This window comes from Oratosquilla oratoria, chromosome 21, assembly GCF_046742065.1.
Source record: "Oratosquilla oratoria isolate Oo_2021 chromosome 21, ASM4674206v1, whole genome shotgun sequence".
NCBI classification, from domain to species: domain Eukaryota; kingdom Metazoa; phylum Arthropoda; class Malacostraca; order Stomatopoda; family Squillidae; genus Oratosquilla; species Oratosquilla oratoria.
Window position 1 is genome coordinate 42,909,901 of NC_134797.1, and position 27,716 is coordinate 42,937,616.

Genomic DNA, 27,716 nt, shown 5'->3' on the forward strand with positions numbered 1-27,716 from the left:
TGCAAGGGGCTGGCTGCTCCTGCCCAATTGCAGGAGGTGTGGATGGGTGAGCCCCAATGTACTTTTCTTAATAGGAAATGATTAAGATCATAAGACAAAAGGAGATGCATTGTGAAACTGTGAGCATTGGGCCTTTTCTGGAGACCAAATACTGGCTAATCAGGTGTGCACACTTAAGTGGGGGTGGCATGGTGGTTTGTGAGCTGCTCTGGACACTTTAATTGGTTCCTCTTTGGGGGCACAGCCTTTGGATGGGGTGTGCAATAATCTTTCTATTGACTCAGTGTTACATATCGATGGCATGCCTTGCCATCTGTAGAATGTCATTCATACATACTACAAACAAATGACATGAGAATGGAACCCTAAGGATTCCCACTTGTATTTGACATTCAAAACAATGCAGTACTTGTGACTGTTTATGTTATTTCTAATCTAACTTGGCAAGTTACCTTCAATGCTATGTAAAATGGATAAATTGGTATAGAATGAACCTCGCAAATCTCCATGAAGGAGAGATATCAGTTCAATATAGACAATGGTCTATGTATCTATGTACTAAGTGCCTCTTTCCCCTTACAAGGGAAATAGCCATAGACAATGGAATCTAATTGTTTTTGTTATATTACAATACTTTATATCTATACTTGGGATTCTTCATTTCAAAACAGTATAGAATGAACCACATATCTCATACACTATCTTCACGTCAAAGGACCAAAATATACAATCAGGTAAACAAGTACTTTATTCTGTATGTACAATTAAACTAATTCAATGTCATTAAAGTGTTAACATTGTGTGTGCACCCCCATAATTATACAACCAAGAAATTGGCATCAAATTCATAACAAAATGGCAGAAAACAATTTACAATTTGATTTAAATATAACTTTAGTTTAAATACTATACAATCAAATTCATAATCCAATATGAACTCGTTCAATTTACATATGTTTGGAAGTTTTATAAATGTGTACCTGGGTTTTCTGATGTATACTATGTACTAATGTTCACACTCAACCCTGAAGTAGTAGTTCAGCATCTGGAAGAGAATCCCCTGATGCTGTGGGGATAATTGTATTTGCCTGCTCTACGCTGTCAACTAAAGGTTCACTTGTTGCCATACCTTCGACTAACTGGTATTTGGTTTCACCATTAACTGTCTGCTGAAGAACAAAATGGCCATCAGGAGTCTGAAGTAACACCTCTAACCCATTGAGGACTGTTGTTCCTCCATCTGTCAGTTCCATTTGTCTCTCTACTTCTTCCATCACTCTTTCCTGAGATGCCATTACCACTGTCGTGGGTGTGTTGGTTTTGTCACTGGGTACCCGACTTTCACTGTTATGAAGCTGGTTTCCTAAAGGTGACCCATTCAGATCACCTTCCTCCATTTGCAAGCCACCTTTCTTGAGTAAGTCTTCCAGATTTATTTCTGTTGGCACAACAATTTCAATTTCATTGCTTTGGTCTCCAACTTGAGCAGATTGATGAAGTAACTGTTGGATTTCATCCTCTACACTGACAAGCACTTGTACTTGGTCATTTTCCTGAGTGGGTTGTGAAGCTGATGTGGGCACAGTTATGTCTTCATTAGAAGCACTGCCCAGAGCTTCAAACTGAGTAGGTTCCTGCACAATGACAAATTGAACTTCTTCATCTATACCCTCCAAAGGTACAGTTTGTTCAGTAGTCTTATTAACTGGTAGCCCTCCATCTTCTAAAGACCCAGAGTTGTCTTCCACGCTTGCTCCATCTAGCTGCAATCCACTGCCTTCCACTGCCCGTAAGAGTGGTCCTGTGTCACCCCCAGCAAGCTGTAATATTAGAGCATCATGGCATTCAACACTTTCTGTCAAGTGTTCACGCATTGCTTCCTCAGCATCTGTTACAGCTAAGCAAGAAGGACATTGCCACACATTAGTTGCTAATGGTGTGGCAGTTTCCGACACTTCACCATTGCCCTCACCATTTGACACCTGTGCCAATACCTGTAGCCGTAGAAGAGGAGCCAGCTGCTGCCAGCCAAGAATAACCTCCTGGTCCACAACACCTGGGTCACCCTCAGACACGACACTTTCAGTTCCTGGTTCTACAGTCAGAGTGAGAGATGTTTTTGTTTTAACAGCATGCCCCTCAGCCACCAGACCATGTAAGGCATGATCTTGAAGGTGCCTCACGAGAGCAGCTCTGACAATGAACATTTTACAACACTCGGAACATCTCCACTTACTAATACGAATGTGGAAACGTGAATCTTGTTCTGCTAACCCATGCTGTGACTGCAAGTGGCGAACAACAGCATTTCTTGAATTAAATGTAGCATTACATATAGCACACTCATACGGCTGTTCATCTGTATGAGTCAACATGTGCTTCTGCAGCTGCATTTCATGACGAAAGACTTTAGGGCAATCAGGACATTCAAAGCTACCATTGTTATGTGTTGCTTCATGGCGGCGGAGTTCATATTCTGAGAAAAAAGACTTGTCACATGAGGAACATGACAAAGATACACCTTGACCATGGCGACGCTGCAAGTGAGTCTTTAGTAATGACTCAGACTTGAATGACTTACTACACTCATCATATGGACAATCATACAGAGACTCGACATTATGAACAGCGATATGGGCTTTGAGATTATACTCTTTGGCAAACCTGAGGTCACACACTGGACAGCCATACAGAGGGGTAGAACCATTATTGTGATGTACAGCAAGATGATTTTGTAGCGCTGCTTTGGTGCTGTAGACGTGACCGCATGCTTGACATGGGCACTCACGTTTGTGAATACTTTTATGCCTTTCAAGTTCAGCCACACTATTGAATACGTTTTTACAATAGCTACAAATATGTTTCTGTGATTGATCAGAATGGGCTCTTAGTAAGTGAACATTAAGAGGTCGCATTCGCTTAAACTGCTTTTCACAAATGGGACACGCAAATGCTTTTTCACTCGAATGTGTAATCATGTGGTCATCATACCTATGCTTTTCAAGGAAAGATTTTTCACACGCATTGCACTGGTACCTAACTACATTTTCTCCACCGTGTTCAGCTCTTTGATGCTTACGATAATATTCCCTTGTCTCACAAATCAAGTTACATAGCTCACACTTCCAGCCACTCTTACACCGTGCTACATGTTCATTGTAGTATCCAATACTTTTAAACTCCCTCTCACAAATGGGACATGGTCGCTCCTCCTTAAAATAATGACTTTTCAGATGTTTCTGCAGGTTACTCTCCATGCCAAACTTTATTTTACAATCACTACATTCATAATACTTCTCTTCCATGTGTTTCCATAGATGTTCTTCCAGCTGAAGAATATCATCATAGGTCTCAGGACAAAAATCACATTTAACTTTATGTTTCTTGGGGTTCTTATTTCCAAGCTTGAGGTACTCTTCGTAATGTCTATTTTTCATGTGCTTCCGCAAAAGTGTTCCCTGTGCATAGGATTTACTGCAAACATGGCATTTGTGTGGCAAATTACCTTTATGGCTAAGCATGTGAGTTCTCATAAACTTTGTGGTGAGAACTTTCTCACAAACAGGACACTTGATCTTTTTGGGCAAATCACGGATCTTGAGTCCCTTCAGAGGATTGCTGAGGTCCATCTCTGCTAATCCTCCATCATTTGTGCCTAAGAGGTGAAGGGTTACACCATTACTTAAGGGTTCAGGCTCAACAACTGCAGGTGGATCTTCCTTAATACTAACCAAACCATCAGGGCAAATCTCTAATACCTTTGAGGAAGCAATGTTCCTGTCACCTTCCTTGGTACCTGCACCTTTTTTCTTAATTTTTGAGACGTTATTCAATTGTTGATTTTCCTTCAAAGACTCTTGTAATTCACTTAAGTTTTCTTTTTGTTTCCCAATTTGTACTTCAGAATGAACAGATGCTATATGTTCCTCTAATGATTCTTCTTTCATAAAGCCCAAATGGCAGATATCACAGGAGAAAGCTCGATGAGTGTTGCGGTGAAAACGATACATCTCTCGGCAGGCAAACTTCTGTCCACAATAGTTGCAGTGAAATGTCAGTTCTTTGCCATGTGCCTGGATGTGATGTTCTTCAAGATCACGGGCCTCTTTGAATTGTGCTCTACATTTGATACAAACATATATATTAATGTCTAATGCATTGTGAACCATTGCCATATGTCTATTAAGAGTTGCCATACTATTAGTTTTGAACTTGCATAGTTTGCATGTGTAATCTTGACCTCCATGCTCTTTCTGATTGTGAGCACTTAAAGCTCGAAGCCCATAAATCTTTTCATGGCATATTGGACATTCTTGTACTTTTAAACGTTTTCTGCCCACTCCTTTCCCTGACTTTTCTTGTGCCGGAGCAATCACACGGGATTTCTTGTTTCTGGGTACCACTGGATGCATGATCTCTGTATGATGGGCAAGGGATAAGCTGAGCACAAACTCAGCTTCACACAAATCACAGTGAAGAAGTGGATCTTGGTCATGTATAATTTTCATATGTCTTTCTAATACTCTGAAGGAATTGAAAGTTTGATGACACTCACTACACTGCACAGGTTTGTTTTTCAAATGCATATCGAGGTGATGTTTATCCCTCCCTCGAGCAGTAGGGAACTCTTTCTCACACTTTGAACACTTGAAGCCACCCTTTTTGGAGTCGAGAGGTCTCTCAATTCCCTGTACCTTGTCACTGTGATGTGTTCTTGCATGTGCTTGGGCAGTTTCTCTATTGTCAAATATATATCCGCACTCTCTGCAACGAAATTTCTTGCTGCTTTCTATGCCCCTCTCTGATCCTTCTGCTTCAACTGTTGTAAGTGGACACACTGAATTAATTATCATCTGATCATTAATAACAGCATGTAAAGTATCATTGTCACTCTTAGTAATAGTCATTTCTATGCTGCTTGCACATGTACTTGTGTCATTATCACCTTCTCTGACTTCAATTGATGGTACAGTATGTGTAGGCGATTCTTCTTCCTGATACTGGGATACATGTGGCAACTGAACTTTCTCTAATACATCAATACAGAAAGGCTCAGCTTTGACTGGGCCACTCATTTCACTTTTGTTTTCATAAACTTTGTCCTTATCACATTCTAATGGAAATGGTGAAGAAGTGTCCATATTACTGATTTCTTTAATGAGAAGGTGATGACTGTTTTCAAGATCTTCAATTTCATGGATAAACTCAGGTTCTTCTTTTATGCATTCTATCTTTAGGCCAAGGATTTCATGCACAACTTCTTCCAAATCTATCCCATCCCTATCTCTATCTTGAGATGCAACATTGGTTCCAATTGCTTGACTCACATTCCCTACAGTTCTGAATTCTGGTTTTACTTGTAGCTCATTCTGTGAACCAGAGTTGCCAAGTGCTGTTAAGTTACTCCTGGTCCATTCCTGCCCCACTACCAGTTGGTGCCCACCATCTGGCACCATTTGTTGCTCACCATATGGAGATTCAGTTTTCTTTTTCTTCTTCCGACCCCTTCCACTTTTTGGCTTCTCTTTTTCATCCTTTTCCTCCTCTATGTAAAATTCCTTTTCACCTCTTAAGACTTCTAGGAAAGTGTTGAATTTTGCAGATCTTTTTCTCTTTGCTCTTTCATGGATCATCAATGGCGGGGGTGAAGGTGGAGTTATTTCCTTTCCGGTCTTCCTAGGTCTCCCCCTCTTTCGTTTAGGTTTAACATCTTGTAAGATGGGCAATGGCTCAGCAATGTCATCCTTTTCTTCTGCTTCTGATAAATGTAACATGGATGAACCAAATGAAATGTTTTGTGATATTTTCTGCTCCACATTCTCCTTCAAGCTGCTCATCACTTCTCCTTTGGGACCAATGACAATGCTGATAACACCAGCATGATCAGAATTCTTGGACAATTCCAATATTCCTCCTGGAATTTGGCAGTTCATGTTGAGAATCTAAAAAAATATGTCTTTTACAAAGTTCATATATACATTTACTTGGGAGGAGGCACCATGGGATGTGGAGAGCTTTTGGGTTGAAAGACAAGATTTGTCCCCAATTTAAGAAATATCTTGATATTAACTGCCTCATTCCTGCCACTTGTCCATGTCACTCCATTCTTGGGATGAGCCATCAGAAGACATATTTTCCTTATAAAAAAAGAAAAAAGAAAAAGAAATGAACACTATGACACAGACAAATCACAATAAAATAGAAATAGTTTCACCTGTTAATAAACACATATATATTTTCTACTGGAATATCAATTTGAATTTGTATTAGTAAGATAATATACAGTACATAAGAACATAAACTATATGAAGGAGAAAGTGAATCAAGAAGTGTTCTGTGTGTATGAATATAGATACTTTATGTAGGGATCAACAACAGACATACTTATAAATGGTCCTTAATGACAACTGATTGGAAATTTTTGTTCATTATTTCAGCTTGCATTAATGCATTTTCATGGACCTCTGCTTTAATTACAACTATTGCCTCATGTTTCACTAACTGGAAACCTGCAGCCTCACACTGACTGGCACTGTTATTTGGGCTCTCCCATAGACCTCTCTAGGAACAAACATAGAACTGTTGTCTTTGTCATAAAAGTGTGGGTCTTTTTATGTCACTAGCTTATGAAGAGAGCAGCAGTCACCAGGTGTCAGCTCTCCTTATTTAAAAAGGTTGTGGGAAATCCTAGGCTTGAATCCGAGACTGAGTGTAAGCACCTCAAAGCTTCACACTATATATACAGCACCCCTAATATAAAGAGTCAAAGGGGCTAATGTAGCAAAACACAAACTGATTACACAGAAACTAGATTCTATATGACAAGGTGTCACAAAAAGAAGAAGAAAAAAATTACTCACTCCTAGAAATGTTTTGTAATGTTTAATCCATTGGTCTGCATTATCAGGTGTACCTGAAAAATGGTAATTATCAGTTTCAACATTTAAAAACATGCAGGGGAGGGGGGGATACATTAGACTCAAAGAAAAAGATTAAACTTTAAATCTAAAATTGATGACAACCATTTTCCAGACAGAGCTATTAATGTGGACAATTTATTTGAAAATGTTACAAAACATTTCAAAGAGTAATTTTTGGGGGGACATTCTCCATAACAAAATGCCCTTATCCCATTTCTAAGGTGTACAGACTAATTGAGGCATATGCTTGCTCTTCACCTATCCCACCTATTTTCTGCCCTTTCTATCATAGCTCCTTGTGGATGAAGAGTTATCATTGTCTCACATCCACTACTTGTTTCAGAAGCAATGTTGCAAGTATGGCATATCCAATGCAAGGCTTTACTCCTGCCACTTCATTACATGGCAACATTCCCCATCTCAACTACTTGGGAAACTAAAAAAGTAAAAAAAAGTATACATACATATACTAAAGGCTTTTCCCCTTATAAGGGAGGTTAAAAAAAAAAAAAAAAAAAAAAAAACCATTCCATCCCTAACGTACTCCCCTCCCCTCCACCCTCTTCCCTCCCTCTCATTTTGGCACTTCCTAGATGATGGGTCATCCCTGCATCTTGCCCACTGCCCTGGGTCAGAAGCAGTGTTCCAAGACACAGCATATCCACAGCAAGGCCACTTCATCAAATCGGCAACCTCCCCCCCCTTTGTCCCCTCATGTAGAAAAGAAGATGGGGAGAAATCCCTTTCAGCTGTGTCAATTTATTTCTCACACATACTCCCTCACCCCCCACCCACTCCACCTCATGCATCACAGCATCATCCATACACAACCATTCTCCATTCACTCCTATCTTCTGTCCTCTCCTGTCCTTCCTCCATAGACATTCCCCTTTTACTCCATCCATTCATCTCATCCTAGGTCAACCCCTCATGTTCACTCCTTCCACACCTCTTTTACTAATATTTCTTCACTCACTCTTTCCATGTGTCCAAACCATCCCAATACTCTTTCATCACTCTATCTCCCAACTCCCTTTCCACCCTTGTTCTCCTCCTCACCTCCTCATTTCTCACTCTATCCAGCCTAGTAACCCCTATCATACAGTTTGGGAAGGTGTGCAAAAGATGGAAGTTTGGGATAAATGTGGGTAAAAGTAAGGTGATGAGATGTACAAGAGGAGAAAGTGACAGCAGACTGGAATTGAGTAATAAGGGAGAGAGACTGGAGGAAATGGATAGTCTTGGATACTTGGGTGCGGATGTGGCAGGTAAGGGAGTGGGGGTGGAGGTAGAGTGTAGATTGAGAGAAGCGAGTGCCTTGGTGGATTAAAAAGTGTAATGAGAAATAGAAATTTGGGAATGGATGCGAAGAGGAGATTGTATGAAGGAATGATTGTGTCAACAGCACTGTATGGGACAGAAACATGGAACATAAGAGAGGAGGAGTTTAAATGTGTTTGAGATGAGGTGCCTGAAGAGTCATTAACTTCCTCAATCCCTCCCCTGATCCTGCTACAAGCGCAGTGTTATCAGCAAAGAACAACTGGCTTATCTCCCACTTTTCTCCATTTTCTTTAACCATCTCCAATCCCTGACCCACTTCCCTTGCCTTTACCTCTCACACCACCCTATCCATGTATAAACTGAACAGCAAGGGCAACATAACACATCCCTGACAAAGTCCCACCTTTACTTCAAACCACTCACTCTCTCCATTTCTAATCCTAACACACGCTCTACTACTCTTGTAAAATCTCTTGATTGCTCTTAACAGCTTTCCTCCTATTCCATATACCTGCAATACCTCCCACAGTGCCTTCCTGTCTACCCTGTCAAAAGCCTTTTTCAGGTCCATAAAAGCCCAAAAAACATCCTTACCTTTTCCTATAGCTTTCTCACATATCTGTCTTCACAAAAATCTGATCTACGCAACCTCTACCTGTCCTAAACCCACTGTTCCTCACCAATTACTCCCTCTGTTCCTCTCCTAATCCTCTCAATCAAGACCATCCCATAAGCCTTCCCAACTACACTTAACAAGCTGATCCCTCTAAAATTACTACACTCACAGTTGTCCCCTTTTCCCTTATAAAGTGGAACTATACAGGCACTCCTCCAGTCCTCCGGCACTCTACCCTCTCTTAAACAAACATTAAATAACCTCACCAGCCAGTCCACCATCACTGTACCTCCTTTTTTCAGACATTCTGCATGACATCCATTCAGACCAGGTGCCTTACATGCTCTCATCATCTTAAGATCTGCCTTCACTTCATTTTTCCTTATTTCTCCTCCATTTTCCTCACTCATCAGTCATTTTCTTAGCGCTTCCCACTACAACACCTTTCCCTCCCTATCCTCCTTCACATTTAGCAACTCCGTAAAATACTCTGGCCATCTTCCTCTCACTGCCTTCTCTTCCATTTGCACCTTTTACCTTTCCTTCTCTATTTGATTCCCCTCCTCTTCCTCTCTAAATCTTTCCAAAAAATTTCTTTTACTCTCAAAATTTTCTGTCATTCTCTTACCCCATTTCACATCTACTCTTCCCTCTTTGCCTCCTTTATCTTATGCTTTACTTCTCTTCTCTTTGTACCTCTCATATGATTCCCTTATCCTATTTTGTGACCAATCTGTGTAAGCTCGCTTCTTCTCTTCTACAACCTTCTTTGTTTCCTTATTCCACCACTCACTACCCTTCCTTCTATTTCCTCTCATCCTCCTTGTTCCACACACCATCTTTGCACACCTTGTGACTCCCTCCTTGAACCATCCCTATTCCTCCTCCACTCCTATTCTACTCTACATTTTACTCCCTCCCATTCCTCTCTCAGCTTCTTCTTGTATGCTATATCTACCACTTTTCCATCCACCACCCTGTCCCATGTGTACTTATGCTCGATTTTCTTCCTAAATTCAATGAAAGTGTGAGGCCTCATAAAATATTGGATTTAGGCGTGTCAGCAGTCACACTCCCTTTGATATTTTTAAATATCACTAAACTTATATTTTACTGAATCAATGCTAACAGGCACCTATCTTCAACCTCTACATGAATGAAAATTTTGATTAACCTTTTCTTTATCAACCAATCAATCTGCTACTCTGGGTCTCTTATAAGAAACCCACAGCTTCTATGATACTATTACTAGCCATTGTCACTGGTTCAATTCAAAATCACAAAGTGAAGAGATTGTCTGTCTAGAATAAGTGTGACAATCATGCCTTTCCTCCAAATGCTGCCAGTTTATTTCATTCAGTTGTGATTCCTTTCAGTAGTAAAGGGGCTCAACCAACTTCAATTCTTGTATTCTTAAATTTGAGTATCACTGCTCAGTGACCAAACCCGTGTTTATTAGTCTATAATTTGTTGAGAGGATTTATCATGCATGTGTGCAACATCAAGTTTTAATTCATCATGATCATATCAACAAGTACATAAGGTCAGTATGATAGTATCATATAAAAATAGTCATAAGTGTATGTGGTTAATCTTGGCTTATCATGGTTTCTTTAATTTCATCCCCATTATCGTGAAATGAATAAATCTCAAGTGTCATTGTGTAAACAGATCGACATCTAACAAAGATAAGCTTTTAACAAGTTTCAAAACAAAATCCAAAGCTGAACTTAGGTCAGTCAATTTGCGTGCAAGCACATGTACATTTCTCATGGATATCAATACGATGTATAAAATACTAAGTTTTCTTAAAACTATGGCCCAAATATTAATTTGAAAGGAAATTTATTTATAAGATGCCTGAAAAACATGAAATAAAAATTTTTGCTACCCATTTTGAGAACGCATTTAGTCAATTTCAAGAAAGAACTTTGCAGAAAGTCCTGCTATGTTTACATCTTACATCTATGCATTGGTTCTCTCCAAATACAAAACTTATATGCAATATCATATGATTAGAATAACCGATGGAGTACATATGTGGAAAGCAATCTTCTAAATTACTTAAAGAATCTTATAAATAAAGATTGCAATGTAAGCTGCCAGAACAACAAACAATACATTGAAAGCATTTCCAGGTAAATTACTATGTAACCTTACCATATTTTAGAATAATTTCTATTTATAAATGGGAAGTCTTATAAGAAGAGTACATACTTACTATATGGTGTTGTAACCCTTTGAAAGACTAAGCGAAATATAAAATTTTGTTTCGATTCTCGGCCTGATCTCTGAAAGGAACCGTGGAGCAGAGTAAACATGGCCGATGGTTTCGAGCGCCAAGTTCGAAAATATGTTTTGCACAAGAAATTTGGACATTGTCAAAATCGTAATTTTTCTTGTCTCACAGGTCACGGTAGCAATAATGGTTTTGCATTACTTATAAAGCTTACTCATTTCAGACTAATTCAGGACTGGTTGTTGCTGAAAAATGGAAAATAACATAGATGTGGTAAGAGTAAATTTTTATTATGTTATCTTGAGATATGATATGACATTGATTTTTCAGTTTTTATTACAAGCATATTAGTTACAAAATAAAGTTTCACAATGAGCTCATTATGAAATTAGATTATTAGTTAGCAATACAACATTTGTTCCTAAAACATGTAAAGTGTATTTACCTAAGAGTAATATACAGGTAAAGAATTATCCTTCTGGGTCAAGCATATCAGTTATAAAGTTTCACATTGAGCTCGTGACAAAATTATATTATTAGTTAGCATTTTCACATTTGTTTCTAAAACATGCAGAAGTGTCACAACTGACACCACATTTGGAAGAAAGAAAGAGTTGAATAACTGCAATTTTCTTCACTACTGAAGAGGATTGCACTTAGCTATCAAAATATATAGATTTGCTCATTCAGCTCTTTATTTCTTCTGACTGTGGTGTCAGTTGTGATTAATAAAAGTGTTACTACATTTTTCACTGGTGATGCAGAAGTGTATTTACCTAAGTGTAATATGCAAGGAAAGCACTATGCTTCTGGGGCAAGTGTATCAGTTATAGAATAGTTTCATATTGAGCTTATGATGAAATTAGATTATTAGTTACTAATGCAACATTTGTTCCTAAGATATGCAGAAGTGTATTTTCCTAAGAATAATATACAGGGAAAGAACTATGCCTCTGGGTTCCCTTCTGTGTAATTCCATTTGAAAAATTAGGATTTTTTTCTGCATCCAACCTAGATATGGACCTAAAGGTCTCCTGTCAACATGCTCCGCCTTTGTAATCCTTTAGATTATTTATACTGTCTACCTGGTCAGTTTCTTCTTCTAATCTATTCCACAATTTAATGCATATGTGCATAAAACTATATTTTTTAATATCCTTAACAAAATTTCCCTAAATTTCTTGCTGTGTCCTTTTGACATTCTTTTGCCCCATACTAATGGATCCTTTTTGTCATTCTTGTCCACACCTTTTACAAATCTAAAGACAGTAGTCATATTGCCTCTTTCTCTTCTTTCTTCCACTATGGACAATTCTAACTTGTCTAGTATTTTCTTGTATGTGTCAGCTAGATTGAATAATTTTTGTTGTTGCCATTTGTATTAAGAGGTGTGGGAGGCAGAGGTGGAAGGAGGGAACATGAGGGGGCAACCAAGGATGGAATGGATGGATGGGGTGAAAGGGGAATTGGGAAAGAGGGGAATATCTGTTGAGGAAGGACAAGAGAAGACAGAAGATAGGGGTAAGTGGAGAGTGATTGTGTGTGGATGATGCAGTGATGCATAGGGGGAAGGGTGGGGGATGGGGAAGAAGGAGTATGTGTGAATAATAAGTTGATGCAGCCCGAAGGGAGTTCTCCTCGTCTTTTCTTTTTCTACATGAGGGAACGGAAGCTGGGGGGGGGGGGTGTCACTGATTGAATGAAGTGGGCTTGCTGCACTGCTTCTGACCTAGGGCAGTGGGTGAGATGCAGGGATGACTTGTCATCAGGGAGGAGCTAAGATGGGAGGGAGGGAGCGGGTGAATGAGAGTGGAGTTTGTGGGGATGGAATGAGTGGAAGTGGATTTTATGCCTTTGTTTTTTAGCTACCTCCCTTGTAAGGGGGAAAAGCATTTGGTATATGTATGTATGTGATTTGTATTTTCTATATCCCCCTTATTATGTGAGGACCATGCCTCCACTGTATATTCCATTTTGAGGTGGATAAAATTTTCAATTACCATTGTCATCATAGATTCATCAATATGGTAAAATCAATAAATCATTAAGTTATTACCCATTTCATGTCCATTGCTGAACAAAGGCCTTTCCCAGACAATTCCATGATTAATATGACAGCACCAACAACTGCCATGTTTCTCCTGCAGAATTCTTTATTATCTCTCCACTTTTTCCCATGTTTTCCATATCATGGTGCCAAGTCACAAACATCCCTACTTCATTGCCCATCATTCTTTCTCATTAATTTCCCTGCCCAGTTCCATTTTCTTTCTTGTACTGCCTCCATGTGTATCATAAAATGGAGAGGAGTAAGCTGAAGGGGGCTCCCTTTTCTATATTTTTTCACTTTTGGAGAGTCAAGGAAATATTTTTTCTCTGCCACCACTTTATAAGAATAAAAAGGCCATTGGTGTATACATTGGTATGTACCTCATTATTTTTCTTATGTTGTACTTATGTTGCACAACAGTAATCAACAAAGCCAGTAATACATAGACTCTTTCAATTAGTACATCTGTTGGGATATTGGTTATACACAATATTCATGATGTGCATTCTGGTCTCCTTTAGCAACCTCAAAAATATAACTTGAAAACTTTGAAAGAAAATTTGTATGTTATAAATAAGAACATTAAATATGTATATTCTAAGTTGAATTTTAGCATTCTAGAGATTCAATTTTGTCTGTAGGTCTTTGGTATAATATCATTACTGTATATCTTTTCAGACCGTTGTGATTCCTGTACATAATGCAAGCACTTGGTTGGATGAATGTCTGGAAGCCATTGCACATCAGAAGAGCACATTGTCCATAGAAGTTTCATTGTTCTTGGACTCTTGTGAAGACAACTCAGCTGATATAGCTGAAATTTGGAGAGAAAAGCTTCAAGATATTGGTTACTCTGTGATCATAACTAGTGAGAATAATGGAAGGCCAAAAGGAGGTACTATTTTTAAGCTGAGATAATGATTTTTTTTTCTTTTCTTCTTTTTTATTTACTTTTTATTTTTCATTATTATTATTATTTTTTTTTTATGTAATAATGTTTGAGGACTGGGAACAGTGGTGGGTACCTGCTTGTGATGATCCTTCAAGATGGACAGCAAAGATAATTATTTCCTTTCTGTCCTCTTTCAAAACCTGTGAACCCCCTCACCTCCATGTAGAGATGTATTTACCTAATTGTAGATAAATACAGTTAGGTAAATACATCTGTAGCCCCAAAGGGCTAACTTGTGATCTCTATACTGGATCCAAGATATCTCTCATCTTTAACTATACTTGATCTCTAGATTGGACCCAAGATATCCATCATCTTCAACTTTATTTCTTCCTTTTTTCACATATGAGGAACTGACAACTAGCAACTGCTTCCCTCTTACTACTTTCAGTTGATGACACAGAAAATGGGACAGTGGAAAAACAAGAGGACACGAAAAGAAACTCAAAAAGGATAACTATAGAAGAGATCTGAAAAAAAAATAGCTTCTCACATAGAGTATTGGATACCTGGAATAATTTAGATAAAGAAACGGTGTGTGCGAACACTATTCAAGATTTTAAGAAAAAACTTGATGCTGAAAGATACAAAGATGGGTCACCACAAGCATAGCTCCCTTCCTGTATAATACAACTAGGTAAATACATGAGAAGACTGAAAAATGAGGAGGATGGTAGACTATTGGAAAAAGATCTAGATTTTTGCATGGAGCCAAGAATGGGAAATTATGTTCAGTACTAAAAAAATACAAAGTACTGGAAATGGGCAATAGCAGCAAAAGGCTATCCTTAAACTATTCCTTGGGAAGTGAACCCATTGCATAAGCTAAAGTGGAGAAAGACTTGGGAGTGTTGATAAAAGAAAATGTCACCTGACAGAGATATCAGCAGGAATGTGGGAGAGACATATGGACTACTGCAGAATATTAAAGTGGTGTTCCACTAAATGGATGAAGAGATGATGAAAAAGCTCATCAAAACCCTGATATGTCCAAGATTGGAATTAGTGTCAGTAGTATGGTCCCCACACAGAGTGAAAGATATAAGCAAGATCAAGAGAATACAAAGGAAAGCAACCACTGGTCTCCAGCCTGTAGCAGATAAACCATATAAGGTAAGACTAAAGTACTGGGTCTGCCAACTTTGAAAGATTGACGAGAAAGAGGTGATATGATTACAGTATTCAGGTCACTAAAGGTGATAGATTGTATTTGGAGAAGAGATCTCCTGATTAAAGATGAGAGGACTTTAAGAGGTCATGGAAGTAAATTAAGAAAGACCACACATCTAAAGTATGTGAAGAAATAGTTTTTCATATAGATGCATAGATATGTGGAATAGCTTAGAAGGTGATATAGCCCAAGCTCAAACAATTTACAAATTCAAATCTCAATATGATAATTGGAAATCATGGATACAGATTAAGTTGGAACCATATATGAATTTGACTCGAGATATGTTAGAAAATTAGAAAATAGGAGACAGGACCCAATGAGTGTTATTCCTTTCCTGTGTACTACAATTAGGTAAATACACAGCTCAATAGTATAGTGGTAGTATTCACAGCTGCTACAAGCAATGTAGTGATCTGAGTTCAATTCCTGTCCAGGGATGAAATGATGTCAGCATCGCTGCACTGTGAGCTGGCATCCCAACTCATGTGGGTAGTGAATTTGATGTGTGTGTGTATAAGATCACAGCAGTACCCATAGATCAGGCAAATATGAGCTCTGAGCTCTCATCTGGAAGGGCAATAGCTGTCAATCACAAACCCAACATGTGATCCAAGACCACTGTGAATCACTAATACAACACAGATAACAATCCAAATTTCTTACATAAGAACATAAGAATGAAGGAGACTGCAAGAGACCATAAGGCCTACACAAGGCAGCTCCATATCCATCACCACCTGTCATCCCCATCCATAAAGTTGTCTAACTGTTTCTTAAAACAACTGATAGTTTCAGCGCTTACTACATGGTTACTAAGTCTATTAATAAACCAATTCTTGCCTATTTCCTTCTTAAATCTAAATTTGTCCAGTTTAAATCCATTACTACGAGTCCTGCCCTGTTGTTTTAATATGATGACCTTGTTTGCATCACCATTGTTAAAGCCTTTGATCCACTTGAACACCTCTGTTAGATCACCCCGCACTCTGCGTCTTTCCAGAGAGTGTAAGTTAAGGTTCCTAAGCCTCTCTTCCTAAGGCAAATTTCTGAGTCCATGTATCATTTTGGTAATTCTTCTCTGCTGATTCTAGTGAATTGATGTCCATTCTATAGAATGGAGACCAAAACTGTACCTTCTTCCTAGAGAGACCTGTGGGAAGATCCAATGACTATTGCTAGACACTGCTGTGAGTCAGTGAAACTTGAGGCAACAATTGTTCTTTATCATTACTGTTTTGCAATAGTTTGTTTTTTAATTCTTGAACATCTATAAGCTAATTTAAAACCTCTTTTTTCAGTTGGCTATGCAAAAAATAAAGCTGTAGCTCAAAGCAAAGGGGAATTCCTGTGTTTCCAAGATGCTGTATGTACAAATGTGTTCCATACTTCATTATATATTAATCTTTACTATACTGTAAAAAGTTTTCATTTCTAAATTCATCTTTAGTAGTATAGTACAAAGATGTAGCAAAATACCTTATTGATTGTAGATGTCAGACCTTTCAAAGCAGATAGACATTAAACGCCATACAATTAAAATAGAAAAATTCATATTTTGTATAGGTTTCCTATATGCAGAGCCCCTGTTATACATAGCAGTGTTAAACTGAATCATATACCTTTTCACTAGGTTAAGCATTTATTTTGGTAACATTTTACATAATTTTTTCATTCTTGTTCCTCTTCTATTGCAGGATGATATAATGCAGCCTAAACGAATACAAATGCAGTATGAACATGCCTTTCTGCATAAGAATGCTGTGAGTGTGGTGAAGTGAAGAATGATAGTTTGGGTCATAAGTTTGTGAATATAGAAGTAATACATACATACATATACCAAAGGCTTTTTTCCCCCTTACAAGGGAGATAGCCAAAAAACAAAGGCGTAAAAACCACTCCCACCCAATCCATCCCTATCACACTCCACCCTCTTATCTTGACACCTCCTGGATGATGGGTCATCTCTGCATCTTGTCCACTGCCCTGGGTCAGAAGCAGTGTTGCAAGACACAGCACATCCACAAGGCCGCCTCATTAAATCGGTGACCCCCATCTGGGGGTATTAGCTGCATGTTATTGTGGTAAAGTAGTATGCAGTTGATACTTTAGGTTCTATATGGGGTGCCCCTATGGACCAGAGCCACACATCATTTTGTCTGTGATAGAGGAGGACTCTGTTCAGAGAGAAATGACACTTTTATTATACTGTGACTGTCCCTCTTATACTGTCCCCCAACCCCTTGTTACTGTCCTGTACCACTTCTCTGAATATTCATTTCCTTTTTTTGCCTACCCTGTGGTAGGGGATAGAATGCTGCCACCAATTATTCCTACTTGAATCGTAAGAGGCAAGAAAAACGGGATGGGGATTAGGACTAGGCATCCTTCTCCCTGTAGCCCCACAGGGGACATTCCTAAAAAAAGTAAAGTATAGAAATAATACTTATAGATTAAATTCAGTACCACTTGAAAATTAGTAAATAACCTCTTAGTGCAGTAGATTATTAAAATTTTTGCATGTTTAATAATCCTTACATAGTTATAAGATTCTAGGATTGATTGTGCATTCTTTTGATTTTAAAAGTCCATCTGTCATTAACAAGCTATATAAATTGTTAATTTGTCAACATTTGGAATATGCTGTTTCTGTATGGTCACTGAATCTCATTAAAGACATTGACAGATTGGAAAAAGTACAATGGCAAACCACAAAACTGATTCCAAATAGAAATAATTCATATGAAGATTGATTAAAACATATTATTTTCCTTAAGTTTAGACTCAGGGATGATTTGATACAGGTCTTTGTGATTCTAAAGGGAATTGACATCAAAAGTGACAAAATTTTCACACTGAATGCAAATCAGACAAAAAAATAGTCTCAAACTGTCAGGAAGTAGCTTCAATTTGGAAGTTGGTAGAAACAACTTTGCCACCCTTCTGAATCCTCTCTCCCACGAAAGGACAGAGTCCACTTGGCCAGACTGCGGTGCGGTCACCACCCAGCACTTCTAAGCTACCAGAAGAGGCTGGATGACCGCGTTGTGAACAGCTGCCCAGGATGTAACACTTCACCCCATACCATACAACACATAATGGAAGACTGCATTATACACAATCATGCACGCAAACAACACAACATACGCTCTATAAAGGATTTGTGGGAAAACCCAGTTTCGGCTATGGCATTCCTTGGGGAGACGGGACTGCTCGGACAGTCTAGGGAACGACAACAACAACCATGTAGTAAATGAATGGAATAAACTTCCTGCAGAGGCAGTGCAATGTGATATAATTCGAGGTTTTAAGATTCATTTGGATGTACACCTATGCAATATGTTGTAATACCTACCATTTATTTAATTTTATTGATTACTGGGAGTTCTCCAACCAGAATCCTAAGGTTTGGGCCTTTTAATATACATGGATGTGGTACAGATGAGAGTGAAAGGGAAGAGATAGGCAATATGTTTGAGAGAAGAAAGATGAATGTGTTGGCATTGAATGAAAATAAGTTGAAAGGGAGGGTCAAGTTTGAATTTGGGAGTGTAGTTGGGAGGATCTCAGGAGTGAAGAGAGGATGAGGGAGAGAAGGGGTGGCTATACTAGTAAGTGGAGTGGAAGGAGGTTTCTTCAAGGTTAATGTGGATGAAGGTGAAACTGGGAAGGGAGATGTGGGTTTTTGTAAATGCATATAGGCCTGGTAGTGAGAAGAGTGTAGAGGAAAGGGAGGCTTTTGGATAGATTTAAATGAGTGCATAGAGGGTTTAGGGAGAAATGTCAATGTAGTGTTAATGGGAAACCTTAATGCTGGGGTAGGAAATAACCAATAGATGGAGTGGTTGGGAAGTGTGGAGTTCAAGAAAAAAATTGTAGTGGAAAGTTGATGGTGGAGATGTATCTAAAAAGAGAACTGTTGATAGCAAATACAGTGTTTAGGAAGAAAGTCAAGCATAAGTACACAGGGAAGAGGGTGGTGGATGGGAGGGTGGTAGATAGGGCGTTAATAGACTATATAGTGGTAACCAGGAGAATAGTAGGAAGGGTTAAGGATGTACATGTTCTAAGGGGAGAGAGTGGGGGAATATCAGATAATTTTTTGGAAGGTAAGTTGAAGGTGGAAGATAGATGGAGAAAAAGGAAAAGGACAGAAGGTATGGAGGTGCTTAAAGTAAACTGCTTAAATGAGAAAGAAAAGAAGGGGTACAATAAGAAGCTGAGAGAGGAGTGGAAGTGAAGGATAGAGTAGAAATGGGAGTGGAGGAGGAATGTAGATGGTTCAAAGAGGGAGTCACAAGGTGTGCCAAGATGGTATGTGGAATAAGGAGGATGAGAGGAAATAAAAGGAAAGGTAGTTAGTGGTGGGATGAGGAAGCAAAGAAGGGTGTAGAAGAGAAGAAGCGAGCATTCACAGATTGGTTACAAAATAGGATGAGAGGTATAAAGAAAAGAGAAGTAAAGCATAAGATAAAGGAGGCAGAGGAATGCAGATGTGAAATGGGGTAAGAGTATGACAAAAAAAATTGAAAGTAATAAAAAAGATGTTTTGGAAAGAACATGTGTGTTTGAGATGAAATGCCTGAGAAGTATGACAGGTTACTAGGCTGGATAGAGTGAGAAAAGAGGAGGTGACAAGGAGAATGGGGGTGGAAAGGGAGTTGGGAGATAGGGTTGATGGAAGAGTATTGGGACGGTTTGGACACATGGAAAGAATGAGTGAAGAAAGATTATCAAAATAGGTGTGGAAGGAGTGAATATGAGGGGGCGTCCTAGGATGAGATGGATGGATGGAGTAAAATGGGCATTGGGAAAGGGGAATGTGTATTGAGGAAGGACAGAAGAATGGAGAATGGTTGTGTATGGATGATGCTGTGATGCATGAGGTGGAGTGGTTGGGGGGTAGGAGGTGAGGGAGTATGTGTGAAAAATAATTTGATGCAGCCCAAAAGGATTTCTCTCCATCTTCTCTTTTTCTGCATGAAGGGACGGAGAGGGGTGGTTGCCAATTTAATGAAGTGGCCTTGCTGTGGATGTGCTGTGTCTTGCAACACTGCTTCTGACCCAGGGCAGTGGGCAAGGTGTAGGGATGACTCATTATCTAGGAGGAGCCAAGATAAGAAGGAGGGTGAATGGGAATGGAATAGGTGGGAGTGGATTTTATGCCTTTGTTTTTTGGCTGTCTCCATTGTAAGGGGGGGAAAAAAGCCTTTGTTATATGTATTTATCTTTTATTTATAAATTATTGTATGGTAGAAGTATAGTAGGTGTTACTAGGCTGGATGGAGTGAGGAACAAGGAGGTGAGGAGAAGAGTGGGGGTGGAAAAGGAGTTGGGAGATAGGGTTGATGAAAGAGTATTGGGATGGTTTGGACACATGATTGAAGAAAAATTAGTAAAGAAGAGTGGAAGGCAGAGGTGAATGGAGTGAACAAGAAGGGATGGCTGAGAATGAGATGGATGGATGGAGTAAAGGGGCATTAAGAAAGAGGTGGATGTCTGTTGAGGAAAGAAGGGAGAAGATGGAAGATAGGGCTGAGTGGAGAATGGTTATGTATGGATGATGCTGTGATGCATGGAAGGGAGTGGGTAGGGGATGTGGGGTTAGGGAATAGTTATATGTGATTGATATTTTGACGCAGCCCAAAGGGATTTCTCCCCGTCTTCTCTTTTTCTGCATGAGGGGATGAAGAGGGGGGTGGGTTGCTGATTAACCCATTAAACTCCGATGACAAGATGTCTTGTCATTTGGTCAAATAAAACAAAAAATCATAAAACACCAAAATGTTTGATCAAACACCAGAAAAATATGACATCAATCCTCGCTGCGAGCGAAGCGAGGATTGACGTCATATTTTTCTGGTGTTTGATCAATCATTTTGGTGTTTTATGATTTTTTGTTTTATTTGACCAAATGACAAGACATCTTGTCATCGGAGTTTAATGGGTTAAATGAAGCAGCCTTGCTGTGGTTGTGGTGTGTCTTGCTGCATTGCTTATGACCTAGGGCATTGGGCAAGATGCAGGGATGAATCGCCATCCAGGAGCCAAGAAAAGAATGAGGGAGGGGTGGTGAAAGGGAGTGGAGTTGGTGGGAGTGGAATTATGCCTTTTGACTTTGGCTGTCTCCATTGTAAGGAGGAAAAGCCCTTGGTATATGTATGTATGAATTATTGTTATTTTTCTGTTTGTTTATCATTATTTATTTTATTTATTCATTTATTTTTTCCCTGCATCTGACCCATTTATAGATCAAAATGTCTCCTGTCGGCATGCTCTTCATTTGTAATCCTTTATAAAACCACTCGACAATCTGTACATTTTCCCATTCATTGTAGATTGTAGGATGCCAATTCAAGCGTGAACCACCAGATTCTACAGTTCGCTTCACAAAATGGGCCAACACACTCACTCAGGAACAACTAACTCTACAAGTGTACACATCTCATGGACCCACCGTTATTATGCCTACCTGGTTCTGCCACAGATCAGTGTTTGACAAGTATATTGTCTTAAAATTTATGCTTGGTTAATATGACATGTAAAATGGCCTTTAAAGTAATGTGAAACAGTTATTTTTATACATATATTCACTTAATTCTATTTAGCAGCACATTTTTTTGTATCGTAAAATTAATTTCATTTTACCAGATGTGATGGTTTTGATGAAACTGGGAAAGGGACTCCAGAAGATCTTATATTTTTCTATAAACATCTTCAACATGGTGGAGAAGTCTTTCGAGTTGACCAGGAGCTACTTACTTATCGTTACCACCAAGCAGCTGCAACATTTTCAGTGGAGGAGTAAGTTTATATTTTTTCCTACCATTCCTGAGAATTTTTAAGAAAGCAATGGCACCTAATATGATCTAGAATCCCATGCTACTCTCAAACCCAAATACTGTAAAAGAGTGTTATTGCAAAAGGCATGGTAGGGGCAGTAAAGAAAAAAGAAAAAAAAAATAATATCTGCTTGTGAAAGCTAATTTCCACTGGACCAAAATCCACACAAAATGGATGATTAGCACCTAATATAAGAAAAATTGACACAGTTTATCTAATAATGAACATATGTTATAATAATTTTTTCTCACTTTCACAATTAACACCACAGTCAGATGAAAGAAAGAGTTGAGTAAGTGAAACTATATATTGCGATTGCTAACTGCAATCCTCTTCAATAGTATGTACTGCTGAAGAGGATTGCAGTTAGCAATTGAAATATATAGTTTTGCTTACTCAACTCTTTTTTTCGTCCCACTGTGGTGTTAATTGTGATTTACAAATGTGTTACTACATTTCTCACCATGGTTTTCTCACTTTGTTGTGGTTGTTGGGTCATACATACATCCGTTATATGGATGAAGATACATATACATATACCAAGGCTTTTTCCCCCTTACAAGGGAGGTAGCCAAAAAGGAAAAGGCATAAAATCATTCCCACCCATTCCATCCCTGAATACACTCCACACCCCTCCACCCTCCCTCTTATCTTAGCACCTCCTGGATGACGGGTCATCCCTGCACCTTGTCCACTGCCCTGGGTCAGAGGCAGTGTCACCTCCTGGATGAAGAGATGATGAAAAAACTCATCAAAACCCTGATATGTCCGAGACTGGAATATGTGTCAATAGTATGGTCCCCACACAGAGTGAAGCATATAAGCAAGATTGAGAGAATACAAAGGGCAGCAACCAAACTTGTCCCCAGCCAGTTATATAGCTGGTGAACCCACACTACATCACTCTTAGCACTTAATTGCCTAGTAGTTAATTCCATGGCTCAGAGCAGCAAAGGGTAATGTTCCTGCTTCAGAACATCCAGGTTTGATCCCCAGTAAGTGCAAAAGTATTTATGGCTTCCCAACTCCTCTATACAAGGGTGGACATCAGAGGTGTGGTGGATCAGTATTCCTTATATATACTAGCACCTAATCAGTAGGATCGAGCTGATTACACCAATTTCAGGCTTCATTTCAGACTTCAGCTATTCTAAAGTACCAAAAATTTCACATGCACTTCTTACCATACATACAACCTTACGAAGCCAGTTTAAGCCTCCATGCTGAGGTACAGAGGCTCTATCAATCCTCAGGGGATAGGCCAGTCATGCAATGGACCACTAAGGCTGAACTACAACTGCAACTAATCACATGGGGTACCACAAAGAGGTGGTGAGGCAGTAGTTAGCTCCTTTTTGAAGATGGGGAGGAGAGCTCATTTCCATTTTGCTAAAGGAAGATCCTGTTAGTACCCAAAGGGAGAAATTATTAAGGTTTTGACATCTAGATCAGCATTTCCCAACCTGGGGTGATGAAATAAATTATAGAGGATGCTAGGAAGCAGTGCATACATACACTTTCCTTTATCCTTCTAGTAATAAGATATTGGGGTGTTGGACTGCTTAGACCTGACTACAAGTTGGGAAATGCTGGTCTAAATGGTATGGTATGCTATGTTCTTGAATGAAACTCAAGTTTCTTTTATTTGGCTTTATTCAAGTTAAGGGCATCATGGAACTTGATTATTATCCACTTCAGTATGATGATGCCTACAGAGGTGTCATGAGGCGAGAGTGGGTAAGTGAGGTACAAGGAAAAAATCTGAGAAGCAAAACATAAGATAAAGGAGGCAAAAAGGGGAGCAGATGTAAAATGGAAGAAGAGTATGACAGAAAAATTTGAAAGTAATAAAACGATGTTTTGGAAGAAAGTCAAGAGAGGAAGGAGAGGAGTCAAGTAGAGAAGAGAAGGTAAAAGGGACAGATGGACAGATGTTAACAGAAAAGGAGGCAGTAAGGGAAAGATGGGCAGAGTATTCTAAGGAGCTGTTGAATGTGGAGATTAGGAAGGGATTGGTGGTAGTAGTGGGAGGAGCTAAGAAAATGACAGTGATGGAAGAGGAGAATGGGGGAGAAATAAGGAAAGATGAGGTGCAAGTAGTTTTGAAAGTGATGAGAGCAAGTTAGGCACTTGAGTTTGATGAGTGTCACACTGTCTGAAGAAGGGAGGTACGGTAATAGTGGACTGGCTAGTGAGGTTGTTTAATGTGTGTCAGAGGTAGAGTAGAGTGATGGAGGACTGGAGTGCCTGTACAGTTCTGCTTTACAAGGGAAAAGGGGACAAATGTGAGTGTAATAGTTTCAGAAGGATCTGTTTGTTGAGTGTAGTTTGTAAAGCTTATGGGAGGGCTTTAACTAAGGATTTGGAGAGGAACAGAAGGAGTAATTGGTTAGAAACTGTGGGTTTAGGAAAGGTAGGGATTGCGTGGATTAGATATTTGTTGTAAGGCAAACATGTGAGAAAGCTTTAGTAAAAAGTAAGGATGTTTTTTGGGCCTTTATGAATTTGGAAAAGACTGATGACAGTGTAGACAAAAAGGCATTGTGGGAGGTTTTGCAGATATATGGGATTGGGGGAAGCTGTTATGGGCAGTCAAGAGTTTTTACAATAGTAGGGCCTGTGTTGGAACTGGAAATGGAGAGAGCAAGTGGTTTGAGGTAAAGATGGAGCTGTGTCAGGGATGTGTCATGTTGCCATGGCTGTTCAGTATGGACATGGATGGAGTGATGCGGGAGGTAAATGTGAGGGTAATGGGCCAAGGACTAAAGATGGTTAAAGAAAATGGAGAAAAGTGGGAGGTGAGCCAGTTGTTGTTTGTTGGTGACATTGCTTGTGGCAGAGTCAGAGCGGGGATTAAGGGAGTTATGATGGAGTTTGGGAAGGTATGCAATAGGAGAAAGTTGAAAGTAAATGTGGGCAAAAGGTGATATGTGCAAGTGGAGAGGATGGCAGTGAGTTTGAAGTAGGTCTTAAAGGAGAGAAGCTGGAGGAAGTGGATAGGTTTAGGTATTTGGGGTTGCATGTGGCAGGAAAGAGATGAGTGGAAGTGGAGGTAAATTGTAGACTGAAAAAAACACGTAAATGCCTTGGGGGATTAAAAAGTGTCATGAGAAACAGGCATTTGGGAATGGATGTAAAGAGGAGATTATATGAAAGGGTGATTGTGCCAATGACACTGTATGGGGCAGAGGCTTGGAATTAAAGAGAGGCAGAGAGGAAAAGTTTAAATGTGTTTGAGATGAATTGTCCAAGAAGTGTTGAGAAATACATTTGAAATTTATAGAGATACTGGGCCCAATCTGGGTACTGAACGTCAGCCCTTCAGGGCTGTACTCTTCCTGATGGAGATAAGGGGGTTGGTGGGTTTTGAAAATGGGCAGCTCTGCTGTCCATCTTGCTGGACTACCATAGCAGGTATCTGATAGTGATCACTTTTTAAAACCTATGTATATCTATATACCAATGTTTTTCCCCCTGTTAAGGGAGATAGCCAAATCAAAAGGCATGTTCCCACTCTTACCCATTCCACTTCCATCCACCACCCTTTCTTCCCTCTCATCTTACCTTTTTGAAACCAACTCTCATCCAAAATTTTTCCATTGCATCCAAAATCTGTTGCACAGAAGTACACGAAATGTAGGGTTGAATGTAATCACTTACGTAATGTTATGGATGTGCCTGTCACCTAAAGAGATCTTGATATCTTTAAGATTAAAAAAATTGTGACCTCTTTACAGGAGAACCATATGGGATCTACGTGTGAAGGAGCTTCAAGAGAGAGTCTTGAGTCAGTGGCCTTCCTTTACCATATGGAATGCTGGCAAGCAAGGGCGCAAGTTTTATCGCTCACTTCACTTAGAGAATCAGAAAAAGGTCATGGCTTTTTGTGATGTAGACACAAAAAAAGTTGGGACTGTTTACACATATGAAGAAGCACCTTGGAAACCTAAACCAAAAGTTCCTATTATTCATTTCAAAGAGGCACATCCACCAATAATCATCTGCATGAAGATGGTAAGTCTCCATGAATAAATGCTTAAATGTGCAGTCAGCAAAGAGGTATCAAGACCATAGACATGAACATGTTCTGTTCCTCCTGCTGTCACATGTATCCACAAAGAGCATAAGATGTTCTGTATTACATCATCTATCATTTTCTATCTGGATACCAAAGGCTTTTTTCCTCCTAATAAGGGAAGTAGCTAAGTCAAAAGGCACATACCCACTCCCATCCACCACCCTTTCTTCCCTCTCATCTTAGCTCTTCATGGATGACAGGTCATCCCTGTATCTTGCTCACTGCCCTAGGTCAGAAGCAATGCCACAAGACACAGTACATCCACAGCAAGTCTGCTTCACTTAATGAGCAACCCCACCCCCTCTGTCCACTCCTGCAGAAAAAAAAAGGATGACAAGGAGAAATAATTTGCAAATGAAGGTAAACTCAACATTACTTCCTAAGTAGATTAGAAAATAGTCTTTATACCTAATTTGCTGTCTGTTCCATTGAATCCTTGATTGTGTCACTGGTACATGAAATCATTCCTCAGAATAAAGTATTATTCTAATCAGATTTATTTGATGCCTTTCAGGATCTAACAAGAGGTGACTTCGAAGAAAACCTGGCATCCTTGAACTTAAAAGAAGGGACTGATTTTTACCATTTTAATTAAGAAAATTACAAAATAATAAGTTGAAGTGAGACCACCTGTTGCCAGTGATAAGGTTTCTTCTCAACAAATTATGCGTACTCTGTATCTTTCTTATGTTCTGGTCAATAAAAGAAGTATTGTCCTGCATATTATTTCACTATTGTTCTTACACATACATAGTACATGTGAAATGAGGCTTATAAAGTATAACGTCAATGTAATGGAAACTGAAACAAGAGTATAGTTTGTCAAGCATTTTAACTTGAGTACTGTGAATGAGGCCTGATGCATGGTCACTAATGCCCATAGGGACAGATGCTTACATGGTGCTCAGGGCATAGCTGTTGCCAGGTGTACGATGTCCAATATCTGGATCCTACATACCCAATGATTCTATACATCCCTAAAATAATAATTTATTACAAGTTTCCCCAACTGGAATCCTGTCACCCAATAGTGACTGACAATAATCATCATAAAAATTTCTCCAGGAAGAAATGCTGGGCTATGGTCAATGTTATATAAACATGAAAATGTTTCTGGTACCTCATTTTCATACATCTATGTATGGATGTGCTGTGTCTTGCTGTACTGCCTCTGATCCAGGGCAATGGGCGAGATGCAGGGATGACCTGTCATTCTAAAGGAGGCATGAAAAGAGGGAGGGAGGGGTGGTGAATGGGAGTGGAGTGGGTGGGAGTCAAATTATATCTTTTTACTTTAGCTGTCTCCCTTGTAAGGGGGAAAAAGCCCTTGGTATATGTATCAGTAGTATAAATAAAAGAAAATTAATCTAAGATATTGAGAGCATAGTAATGAGCAGTTAATACTTCGGGACCACATGGTACTTTTACAAACCAGATTCACACAAAATTTTAAGTCTGGAGACAAATCTCAACTCAAATAGGAATACTGAGGCACTTTTTAACTTTTATTATTCCTCATTTTTTGTCCTTACACATCTTCCTCATCACTCCAAGGATTTCATC

At 39.2% G+C, this 27,716-nt stretch overlaps 2 protein-coding genes across 3 annotated transcripts; one reads left to right on the forward strand and one right to left on the reverse strand.

Moving 5' to 3' along the window:
• Nucleotides 1-741: 741 nt before the first annotated feature.
• On the reverse strand, nucleotides 742-11,151 carry LOC143036875 (uncharacterized). Of its 2 annotated transcripts, XM_076204779.1 has the most exons (3): nucleotides 11,042-11,151; nucleotides 6,861-6,913; nucleotides 742-6,137 (listed from the first exon to the last, which is right to left on the reverse strand). In XM_076204779.1, the coding sequence occupies exon 3, from the start codon at nucleotides 5,931-5,933 to the stop codon at nucleotides 1,020-1,022; it is 4,914 nt and encodes a 1,637-aa protein (XP_076060894.1). In that variant the 5' UTR covers nucleotides 5,934-6,137; nucleotides 6,861-6,913; nucleotides 11,042-11,151; the 3' UTR covers nucleotides 742-1,019. The 2 variants fall into 2 exon arrangements, with proteins under 2 accessions (XP_076060894.1, XP_076060895.1); XM_076204780.1 differs by lacking the exon at nucleotides 6,861-6,913 and having other exon boundaries at nucleotides 11,042-11,149.
• LOC143036879 (queuosine-tRNA galactosyltransferase-like) lies at nucleotides 10,622-26,872 on the forward strand. The gene is made up of 9 exons (XM_076204786.1): nucleotides 10,622-10,958; nucleotides 11,283-11,332; nucleotides 13,788-14,004; nucleotides 16,534-16,598; nucleotides 16,930-16,995; nucleotides 21,571-21,734; nucleotides 21,884-22,036; nucleotides 25,813-26,089; nucleotides 26,668-26,872. Exons 2-9 carry the CDS (start codon nucleotides 11,312-11,314, stop codon nucleotides 26,746-26,748), a joined length of 1,044 nt encoding a protein of 347 aa, XP_076060901.1. The 5' UTR covers nucleotides 10,622-10,958; nucleotides 11,283-11,311; the 3' UTR covers nucleotides 26,749-26,872.
• Nucleotides 26,873-27,716: the final 844 nt, after the last annotated feature.